General features: G+C 40.3%; 1 protein-coding gene and 1 long non-coding RNA gene across 4 annotated transcripts in view; one reads left to right on the forward strand and one right to left on the reverse strand.

The window, feature by feature from the left end:
• Window positions 1-6,401, reverse strand: part of LOC122557251 — a 74,832-nt gene extending 68,431 nt beyond the window's left edge. For both annotated transcript variants that reach the window (XR_006313779.1, XR_006313778.1), the window contains exon 1: window positions 6,047-6,401. This is a non-coding gene — a long non-coding RNA (uncharacterized LOC122557251). The remainder of the gene's footprint in view (window positions 1-6,046) is intronic.
• A 21-nt stretch (window positions 6,402-6,422) lies between these two features.
• LOC122557248 (UDP-N-acetylglucosamine--peptide N-acetylglucosaminyltransferase 110 kDa subunit) overlaps window positions 6,423-12,064 on the forward strand; it is an 81,691-nt gene continuing 76,049 nt past the window's right edge. The window contains exon 1 of one of the 2 annotated variants that reach the window (XM_043704749.1): window positions 6,423-6,732. In XM_043704749.1, coding sequence (XP_043560684.1) covers window positions 6,696-6,732 — 37 coding nt within the window. In that variant the 5' untranslated portion in view covers window positions 6,423-6,695. The remainder of the gene's footprint in view (window positions 6,733-12,064) is intronic. The other variant, XM_043704748.1, reaches the window with a different exon arrangement.

The raw sequence follows: 12,064 nt of genomic DNA on the forward strand, positions 1-12,064 counted from the left end.
CATCTTCTCTAGCACGTGGTACAGATAACAAACCAGAGATAACAACTCTGTTTGTTCTAGCTCTAAGCTTCCACCCTAGCTCCATGAATTTCTGCCTGAAATCCCCATCCCTTTTCCTACCTATATTGTTAGTGCCTATGCGGACCACAACTTGGGGCTGCTCCCCTTCAAGGATCCCGATAACCGTGAGTCTCTCTTGTTCCCACAGAACCTCCTATCTGTCCCCCTAACTAAAGAGTCCCCAATGACTAATGCTATGCTCCTCTTCCTCCTTCCTATCTTAGCAACAGGGACAGACTCTGTGCCAGAGAACTGTACCATGGCTTACCCCTGGTAAGTCATCCCCCTGACAGTATACAAAACAGTACACTTGTTATTGAGGGGAACAGCCACAGGTGATCCCTGCACTGTCTGCTGGTTCCCTTTCCATTCCTTGACTGTAACCCATCTGCCTTTCTCTTGTACATGAGGTGTGACTACGTGTAACTCCTCTCAATGACCCCCTCCGTCTCCCAAATTATCCGAAGTTTAGGACTGGTGTTCAAAAAGATTCTGCCTGAAACATAAAACCGGTTTTCCCCCAGACAGTAATTTGCCTGTATTTCTAGAAATTCATTTTTGTCAGATTTCTGATATTGACTAAAATTTCTATCTCTAAATTCTTTGCTGATAGCAAATGAAAAGAAAATATGGACTTGGGATTGCAGATTAGGTCTTGATATGATCTGTTTTAGTTACTTTACAATGTTGTTTATTTTGATTCCTATTCTCTTAGATCCTTTATATTGTCACTCCTTGGTAGATTCTGGCTTCTCGTGTGTCTGATCTTTTTTAAAAGAAAAATGTGGACTTCACATGCCAGCATTTATTGTCCATCCTTAGTTACCCTTGAGAAGGTGGTGGTGAGTTGCTCCCTTGAAATGCTACACTTAATAATATTGTTCGGGAAGGAGTTCCAGGATTTTGATACAGCAGCACTGAAGGAACAGCAATTTATTTGCAATTTCGGATGATGGAGTGACTTGAAAGATATCTTGGAGTAGTGGTCTTCCCATATACTTTACTCCATTATCTTTTTGTTTGTATTCAGATTTATATATCTGGGTAGCACAAGTGACAAGTGTTACTGAACAGTTTAGAGAATTGTTATCTATGACTTGCAAATCCGCATACACATGAGATTGGTCCCAAACCCCATCCATTGCTTAAATAAAACAAAGAACTGCAAATGCTGAAGACCTAAAACAACTACAGAATCTTTTGGAGATCTGGCAGCATCTATGGAGAGAAAGCAGAGTTGATGTTTTGAACTCCGTGAACCTTCTTTCTGTTCTGGTGACCCCATTTCTTTTAATGATTCATCATGTCTGATTGTACAGGTCTTCTTGGTACATAGGACAGTTTTGTGATATCTGTGATATTAGTTGTCTGTGCACCTAACACCGCAAAGAATGAGGGTTTGGTGCATTTCATTTTCAATATAAGTGACAGGTTTTTTTGTGCCCTATGACATTTGAAAAATGCTTACATTAGGATTAGTGTATCTGGAAAGAAGTACCTTGACTTAAAAATTCCACCACAAACATTTCGCACTGATGGTCATTATGCTAAGGTTTCACTTGGGAATCTAATGTACAATTTTGCCTCAGCTTGCAACTATTCTGACATTGCAGTGGTGTAGGGATGGTGTCAAGAAGAACGTCTCCTATGCTAGCCTCTTTGCTGCTGCTCACTGTTGTTGTCTGTTTAGCCACACTTAATTCCATATCAGCTGGCAAGAGGGAGGGACTGTAAGTTAGCATGGGGCAGGGATGGATCGAAGGGATGTTATTAACTCTGTCCTGACTCCACCTACATTCACATGTTACAGTATTTAATTTAAAATTCAGTATATTTTATTCATTGGCTATGCAGATGTGTAGTGGCTATGCAGATGTGTAGTGGCTGCTGCTCAATTTGTGCTGCCCTTCCAGCCATATCAAAACGTATTCCCTCAGAAATTTAATGCTTGTCATGGATTTCATAAAGTCCTAGTACTTGGTTAAATGTAGTGAGCCTGATTTGTACATTACAAATTGAATGCATGATGTTTGATTCAGGTTCAAAGAATGGAACGTCGAGTATAGGAGTTGGGGGAGGTTGTTTTGCGGCTGTACAAGACATTACTTAGCCACTTTTGGAATATTGTGTGAAATTCTGGTCTCCCTCCTATCGAAAGGATGTTATGAAACTTGAAGGGCTTCAGAAATATTACAAGGGTGTTGCATGGGTTGGAGGGTTTGAGCTAGAGGAAGAGGCTGAATAGGCTGGGGCTGTGTTCCTTGGAACATCAGAGGCAGAAGGGTGACGTTATAGAGGTTTATAAAATTGAGGGGCACGAATAGGATAAATGGACAAGGTATTTTCCCTGGGATGGGGGAGTCCAGAACAAGTGAGTGTAGAAAGATTTATAAAGGACCTAAGGGGAAATTTTTTCATGCAGTAGCATGTGTCTGGGAGCAGCCAGAGGAAGTGGTGGAGGCTGGTACAATTTTATAATATTTAAAAGACATATGAATGGGTATATGAAAATGGGCTAACTGTTGGCAAATGGAACGAGATTAATTTAGGATATCTGGTCAGCATGGATGAGTTGGACCAAAGGGTCTGTTTCTGTGCTTTCCTGCCTCAGGCAACTGACTGTGTGGAGTTTGCACGTTCTCCCCGTGTCTGCGTGGGTTTCCTCCGGGTGCTCCGGTTTCCTCCCACAGTCCAAAGATGTGCAGGTCAGGTGAATTGGCCATGCTAAATTGCCCGTAGTGTTAGTTAAGGGGTAAATGTAGGGGTATGGGTGGGTTGCGCTTCGGCGGGTCGGTGTGGACTTGTTGGGCCGAAGGGCCTGTTTCCACACACTAATGTAATGTAATGTAATCTAATCTAATCTAATCTACATCTCTATTACTAAAATTGAAGTTAAAAACTAATCTAATCTACATCTCTATTACTAAAATTGAAGTTAAAAATCACAAAACACCAGATAATATCCAACAGCTTTAATTGGAAGCACTAGCTCCAACAGCTTGTAATTGGAAGCACTAGCATCGCTCCTTCATCTGGTTGTTGTGGACTACACAATTGTAAGATACAGAATTTATAGCAAATGTTTACAGTGTGATGGAACTGAAACTATACATTGAAAAATACCTTGATTGTTAAGTCTCTCATCTGCTAGAATGACCATGATAGTTTCACTTCTTTTATATGTAAATCACAAAACTTTTTTTTTAAAAAGTTACATTCTCAGGTTAACTGTAACAATTGGTGTCAGCACAGATAAGATGTTAAAGGTGTTAGCCCCATGTGTTCCCTGCCTATTCCATAATGTTTAGATTGATTTTAATCTAAAAAGTGAGGTAACAGAGTCTTACATGGATTCATGCAGTTTTTGAGCAAAGTACATGTAACTTTACAAGTACAAATTCACCCCACAAACATACATGTGTATGTGTGCATGTGGGTTTGTGTGTGTGTCTGGGGTGGGGGTTTGTGAGTGTCTGTGAGAGAGAGTGTATATATGTGTGTGTGTGAGAGTGTAAAGTGAGAGGGTGCGTGTGGGAGTGTGTGTGGGATGGGGGGTTGTGAATGTCAAGTAGATTATCACCTGTCAAATTATTGTTTCCAAATGATAATTCTGTCCTCAAGCATTCAATTAAGTCAACATAATGTAGAAAAACAATCAATTTTCATCAAATAGCATATACTTTAGCAGGCATTTAATGTTGTGTAATTTTGCTGATGGTCTTTTCTCTATGGCTGAGTCCAGCCATTAAAAGATGCTCCATCTAGTGGCTTAGCTAAGAATCAAAAGTCTCCCATCTCAGTCAAGAAAACTAAATTTATCGGGTTAAAAATCACACAACACCATGCTATAGTCCAACAGGTTTAATTGGAAGCACTAGCTTTCAGAGCACCGCTCCTTCATCAAGCAGTTGTGGAGTACACAATTATAAGACACAGAATTTATCGCAAAAGTTTACAGAGTTATGTATGCGGCAGGTACTCATGCGACTCATCCAACATTGTCTAACTCATACACTGCAGGCAAGTATGCCCTGAGGCATTGTACATTGGGAAATCAAGCAAAGGCTACGGCAACGGATGAATGGGCACCACACACCGCACACCTCTATCACTACTTACAACACCACTGACCTTAGTGTCATTGGCAAACGGACTAACCCACCCAGTTGCGGAACACTTCAGCGGTCCAGGACATTCGACCTCGAACCTTCGGGTGACCATTCTCTAAGGCGGACTTCAGGGCAGGAAGCAGCGAAAAGTGGCCGAGCAGAGGCTGATGGCTACATTCCGTACCCATTGGAAGGGCCTCAACCGGGACCGTTGGTTCATGTCCCACTACAGGTGACCACCATTGTACTATACACAAACACACACGCACTTCTATACACACACATATACACAGACACTCACACCCACACGCATCCTCTCACAGACTTAGACCACTTTATACACACACACATATACTCTCTCTCAGACTCACAAACCCCCACCACAGACAGACACATACACACACAAACAAAAACCTACATGCACACGTACACATATATGTTTGTGGGGTGAATTTGTACTTGCAGTTACATTGTACTTTGCTCAAAAACTGCATGAATCCATGTAAGACTCTATTACCTCACTTTTTAGATTTGAATCAGTCTAAACATTATGGCACAGACAGGGAACACGGGGTTAACACCTTCAACGTCTCATCTGCGCTGACACCAATTGTTACAGTTAAGCTGAGAATGTAACTTTTTAAAACAACGTTTTGTGATTAACATATGAAAGAAGTGAAACTATCATGGTCATTCTAACAGATGAGAGACTTAACAAACAATCAAGGTATTTTTCAATGTATAGTTTCAGTTCCATCACACTGTAAACATTTGCTATAAATTTTGTGTCTTACAATTGTGCACTCCACAACGACCAGACGAAGGAGCGGCGCCCCAAAAGCTAGTGCTTCCAATTAAAGTTGTTGGACTATAACCTGGTGTTGTGTGATTTTTAACTTTGTACACCCCTGTCCAATACCGGCATCTCCAAATCATGTCTAAAATTGAACATAGAGTGAAAGTAAATCATTGATTTGCTCTGCATGTAATTGAGGTAGGTAAAAACAATGACTGCAGATGCTGGAAACCAGAGTCTAGATTAGAGTGGTGCTGGAAAAGCACAGCAATTCAGGCAGCATCCGAGGAGCAGTAAAATCAACGTTTCGGGCAAAAGCCCTTCAGCAGGAATACAGGCAGAGAGCCTCTCTGTAACCTTGTTAACTGATTCGGAAATACTGGACTGGGGTATACAAAGTTAAAAATCACACAACACCAGGTTATAGTCCAACAGGTTTAATTGGAAGCACACGAGCTTTCGGGTGTGCTTCCAATTAAACCTGTTGGACTATAACCTGGTGTTGTGTGATTTTTAACCTTGTTAACTGAAGTCTTGCACTTGTAACTTACTCAAATAAGTCTTCTGCCTCAACTAAATCTACATTCGCACTGATGTATGGAAGCAAAGAAAATCTTAAATATATTTATCAGTTTGTCACGTTTTGTTACAGTAATTGTCTGAACACCTGAAAATTTAGTTTGTGCTCAATTATTAATCTTAAAAAATGATTTGCACAGATCACAAATTTCATATTTATAATGGTCCTAACAGAAGTAATTTAAGGCAAAATAAACATCGGAATTAATTTGACATTTACGCAAATTAAATATAGGCATTGATTCTGACATTAATTCTTGTGTTTATTTTGCCTTATAATGGGTGACAACGTGCTTCATTTGTCACTTCCACTCACACATTAATATTTTCTATAACATCACTTCTTTCCTGACCCCACATTAATACGCTAACTGTATAATTTTAAAACAAAGCTTTCATTTCAACTTCTATATTTCAATATGTTGTTTAAGGCCACGTCGCTTAGTTAACTATCGGGAAGTATAGTATTAAGATAGTCACGATCATCGTGCCAGGCACTCACGTGAACGTTCTCGACCTTTCCATCGAATTGTTATTGACGCGCATGCGCTTCCATGTCCACAGCCACCGCAATGCTGAGGCGCAGTGATACTCCATTGTGAAGCATTGATGAGTGCGATACAACCTTGTCCTGGTCCTTCCGCGAAAATCTTACGAATTTGAAAAGATAGCCGAATCTGAAAAGTCTAAATAATATGTTCATTGAAAACATAATAAGTTATAAAAGTCTTCCAATAAAATGTGGAAGTTATGTCGTTTTTGGAACACTGATTGGATGTTTAAGTGTAGTGGACTCTTTGATGTGAAAATAGTTCCAATTAGAATTCTTATTCCGGCCGCCATCTACACACCAGAGAAAAGAGAAATCGAGTCGGTGGTGGACAAACGGTTGATGGTCATTAGCAGCAGAAAATACTGTATTTTTCCTGCGAAACTGCTCTCACAAACTGCCGTGACGAAGGCAATTTGGTGAGAGGTTGTTCCAACAGACCGCGGTAAATATTTAGACCATAACAAAAGCGTCGCAGGTTCAGGCTTCAGGCCTCGGCACTCAGCCATCGGTTGACTGGGACGGTGACACGGGCGAGACTGGTTAAAACCTGCCCCGAAAGAGGAAGCGGCCTGGATTGAGCTGCACCCCGAACGAGAGCATGGCGTCGTCGGTTGGGGGTGTAACAGACAGCACAGGTGAGAAGTGCGGACGGGGACTAACTTTTTGATAGTCGTGAGATGAAACCTGAAATTTGAAGTAGAATGGAGAAATCCCGTCAGTCCAAATCGGCTAAATTCCCGGAAGAGAGGGGAATGCGTATGAAAAGTATGCGGGTGACGTTTTTTTTCGATGTACTATGTGGAATATTACCACCCGCGTTCGTAGTTGCGAGTATGGATATTATTTTGTATGAAAACAGGACAGATTAAAATTACTTTTAGATATCGTTTATCAGAATGGTGTATACGCAATGTATTCATGCGTAAGTAAACTGAGTCAATGGACGAAGAAAATCACCTGACTGGTGGGGAACGGTGAGATCAGTTTAATGAAAAAAACAATTAATCTAGCACAGACTACAACGTGGATCAATTAAACTGTACATTGCTGTGCTGATCTGAGAATTCTTGAGGTTTCGAAGAGGCTAATCAAGTTTGAATATACTTTGGCACTTGTGAAAAGTTTTAGATGTTTGCCATTTTTTAAAGAATAAAATTGACCATTTTATGAATAAATATTAAGTTTGTAAAAGTCTCTCTCCAACTTTCCAATAGAGAGTCTTACAGCACGAAACACCCTTCGATCCAAACAGTTCGTGGCGACCATAATCCCAAACTAAACTAGTTACCCCTACCTGTGCCTGGTTCATATCCCTCCAAACATTTCTTATTAACGTACCTGTCTAAATAGCTTTTAAATGTGGTACCTGTACCTGCATTCATCACTTCCTCTGAAATGTTATTCCACACATTGAACCACTTTTTAAAAAATCTTTCTCCTCTCATTTTAAAAAAAGTCCCGTCTCATCTTGAAATCCCCCAGGCTAGAGAAAAGACACCTGCAATTCACCTGCTCTATACCCTTATGATTTAATGAACTTCTACAGGTTCAACCTCCTACATTCCATTGGAAAAATGTCTGAACCTGTTCAGCCTCTCCTCATAACTCAAACCCTCCATTCCCAACAACATCCTGGTAAATCTCCTCTGAACCCTCTCCCACTTAATAATGTCCTTCCTATAACTGGGCAACCAGAACTGGGCACAGTACTCCAGAAGAGGCCTCAGCAACATCATGTATAAGCTCAACGTGATGTCCCAACTTTATACTTAAAAAGAGCCAGAAGGCCAACTGTGCTAAATACCTTCTTAACTACCTTATCTATATGTTTGCGAACTTTATGTACCTGAACCCCTAGGTCAACACTATCTCCAAGTGCCTACTTTTAATTGTATAAGTCCGAGGCTTGTTTGTTTTACCAAAATGCAATACCTTGCATTTATCCTAATTAAACTACATCTGCCACTCTGCAGCCTATTGGCCCAATTAATTGAGAGATCTTTGTGATCTTAGATAACATTCTTCCCCACTATACCACAATCTGGTGTCATCCACAAACCACCTAACCATGCTTTCTATATTCTCATCCAAATAATTATAAATGACAAACAAAAGTGGATCCCTACGGAACATTGTGGTCACAGGTCTCCAGTCCAAAAAAACAATCCTGCACCATTGTTCTGTCTCTGTCATTAAGCCAATTTTATATCCAGTTGGCAAGCTTACCCTGCATCCCATGTGATCTAACTTGACTAACAGCTCATCATATGATCCGATAAAATAGATTTCATTTGTGCACTCACAAAGGCAATGGAAAATAGAGTTTGTTACCAGCAATATTATTCTGCTGCTTAAAGGGGTAAATGAAGTTAGGATCTATTAGTAAATGTAATTCAGCATTAAGGGGCTCATTGCGTTAGCACTGTTACTTCTCAGCACCAGAGATCTGGGTTCAGTTCCATCCTTGGGTGACAGTGTGTGGAGTTTGCACATTCCCCCCTGTCTGCATGGGTTTCTGCCGGGTGCTTTAGTTCCCCTAAAGTCCAAACATATGCAGGCTAGGTGGATGAACCTTAGTTAGTGTAAGATGGAGTATAGGGTGGGGTGCTCTTCAGAGGATCGGTGTTGACTTAATGGACCGAATAGCCTCTTCCTTCATTATAGGGATTCTTTGATTCTAAATGTAGATGCAACATTTCCTGACAGTATATTTCTCCAGAGATTAAATTTTAGGATTGGGTTTACAAAATGTACTTGTGCATTTAAAATTGCAATCACATCTCGCTTTTTTACTTTGAAATGTTTTCACTCTTTGCTGGGGCATGGTTTCATGGTTAGTGCCTTATGCTGTGATCTTACCTCATAGCCATTATTCATATGCGTATTCTGAATGTAGCTACCAAGGAATTGGTAGTCATGGAGGGCGAGGGTGGTGGCTTGAATGTATGTGTTCCTAACTATCTCCTTATACTGTGGGTACCCTTCCCTCCTGTCAGTTAAGACCAGCTTGAAATTGTCCATGAAGTCTTATAGCTGGGTCTTGTAATGCCATAGTCGTGTTATACAAATATAGAAAACAGTAGCAGGAATAGGTCGTTCGGCTCTTCACATGTCCTCCTTCATTCAATGTGATCATGACTGATCATCCAATTTAGTACCATGTTCCCATTTTCTCTTCATTCTTTGTTTTCATTAAATAAGATCTGCATATAACTCTCTAGTGAAAACATTCAATGTTTTGGCCTCAACTGCCTTCTATGACAGAGAATTCCCCAAGCTGTCAAGTCTGAATAAAGAAATTTCTCCTCATCTCAGCGCTAAATCGGTGCGCAAACTGTCTTCTCATGCACGTGCCACAAAAGTATGAGGAACTTGGTGTAAGACGGGCATAAAGTCAGAAAGAACGATTAAAGTTTTCTCCAGCAATGAGTTTATTCATTCATGGGATGATGGCATCACTGGCAGGCAAGCATTTATTCCCGGAGGGCATTTAACAGTCACCCACGTTGCACTGAGTCTGGAATCATGTGAAGGCCAGAGAGGTAAGGATGGTAGTTTCCTTTTCTTCAAGGATATAAGTGAATCAGATGAACTTTTTCAACAATTGGTAAGGGATTCATGGAATTCAAATTTCACCAAATGCCTGTGGTACGATTTGAGCTCTTTTCTCTGGATTAACAGTCCAGTGATAATACCACTAGGCCATTGCCTCCAAGGTGAGAGTCCTGATGGCTATTATCCTGAACCATGGTATGGTTCAGGGTTGGATTAAAAAGTCAGTGGGATGGGCTGGATTCAGTCACTGTGGTGCATGTTGGTACCAATGACAGGTAGATTATGCACAGTCAGTATGAGGAGCTAGGTATCATATTTAGCAGAACCTCAAAGATATTATTACCTGAGCCATGTGTAAACTGGTGTAGAGAAAATCAGATTTAAGAGATGAATGCATGTCTCAAAGGGTAGGTTCTCCATTGTTGGGCAGTGGCAAAGACTAGGAAAATGGGACTGTACCATTTGGACAGTCTGTTCCTGAACTGTGTCCTGATTTTCTTGTGTGTTGCATTGTTAGGGAAGTAGAGAAGATTTCTTAAACTAAATTATTGGGGCAAATTTGCTATAAGCTTGCAGTGTGATGCAATTCTGTGTGCTAGAAACCATGTATATTAACACACTGAACCCTGTTTTAGGTTGACAAAAATGCGCACAAATTATACTTATTTCATTTAGAAAGAGAGTTTATGGAGGCTGCTAATCTCCACTGCATCCTTGTGGGGGCCACCTTGAAAATCGGAACCTTCTTGCTTGGACTGAGAACTTGGATTGTTAATTCATTTTGCTGCAACACCATGCAAACAAAGGCCCAACAAATTAAAAAGTTGGGTTTAGAAGGGACATATTTCTTGAAATGTATCCGGGGAGTGTTTTTTGTGTCAATATGTAGAAAGCCCAACAAGGGATGGTGCAATGCTGAATTTTGGGAAAGAAGCCATGAGGAATATCAAAATGGGTGACCGTTTTAGTGACAGCAACCATGACCCTATGCGGTTCAAGTTTGTTATGGACAAGGGACAAAAGATGACTATTTGGGGAAGGCAAATTTTATCAAGTTTTTTTTTAAATTAAGTTTTGTTCCTTGTCTGCTTTGGTGACAGCTTCAACTATCGTCTCCTCTCGAACAGTGTTTAACAAGAAGCATATGAGATACTTCCTCTTTAATTTGAATGCTATTAATTGTTCAGTGACTGACAGGTTTGAGGGTTGGACAGCAGATAAAAACCATGAAGTATGACCAAAAAAAACTTTTCAAAGCGGGAAAGTATATTGTTTTCTTTTTTAAAAACTAATGAGATTTTAAAGTAAGAATTTCTATAAATAGCTAAAATAAAATAATTAGCCAAGTGAACTTTGGAACTATGGAAAGTGAGGCTGGAGAATTGATAGTGAGAAATTGAAGAGTTTTTTGTATAATCGCAAGATGCAAGTATCAACCAGCAGTGGCTATAAATTAGGAAGTACAAAAGAGGCAAAACCTGGCAAAATTCAATCATCAGAGAAGTGGCATTGAGCAAATTTGTTCTAAATGTGGGCTGACAATTGTTTTGGTCCTAATGGATTTCATTCTAGATATTTAAAGGAAGTGACAAGTGAGATAGTTGATACGTTGATTTTAATTGTCCAAAACTCCCTAGATTCAGGTAACATCCCAATACATTGGAATATACCAAGTGTGATTCCTTTTACTTGAAAAGGAAGGTAGACAGAAAGTAGGAAACTGCAGGCCAATTAGTTTAACATCAGTCATAAGGAAAAATGTTACAAGCGATTATGCGTTGTGGCAGGGCACTTAGAAAATGTCAAAATATCTGGTAGAGTCATGATTTTCTTTTTGAAAGAGCAATCATCAAATGAATTTTTGGAGCTCTTTGTAATCTGCTGTAGATAAAGAGAAACTGTTGGGTGGGCTGTTTAGAAATTTCATCCACTCCATCTGCCAGCTTTCTCTTGATCTTCCACTGATGCACAGCTACAGCAATGCATGTAGCATCTAGAATCTATTATAGAAATTTGTTAAGGCTCCTTCGATAGCACCATCCAAGACAGTCACTTCCACCTAGAAGATGGTGCATTGGAGCACAGACTACCTGCAGAAACTCCTTGAGACTAGTTATCATTCCATTGTGGAGTGATGTTGTAATCTGGACCTACTGTCCGTGGGTCAAAATCTTACAGCCTCCATCCTAATTGCACCGGGGGTCCACTCCATAGATTGCAGCCGTTCAAAAACGCAGTTCACCACCACCACCTGGGCAATTTGGGTTGTGCAATGTAGGCTTCCAAGGCAGTGATGCCCAAATCCCAAGAGCAAATAGAAAATATGCCTAAAATGGCCCAAATTGAGAAAGCTAAAGGTGACTGAGTATGAAGTTGTAAATGCATCAATATCTATAGTGTACCAATGGTATT

Source organism: Chiloscyllium plagiosum, chromosome 15 (assembly GCF_004010195.1).
Source record: "Chiloscyllium plagiosum isolate BGI_BamShark_2017 chromosome 15, ASM401019v2, whole genome shotgun sequence".
In the NCBI taxonomy this organism is placed as follows: Eukaryota; Metazoa; Chordata; class Chondrichthyes; order Orectolobiformes; family Hemiscylliidae; genus Chiloscyllium; species Chiloscyllium plagiosum.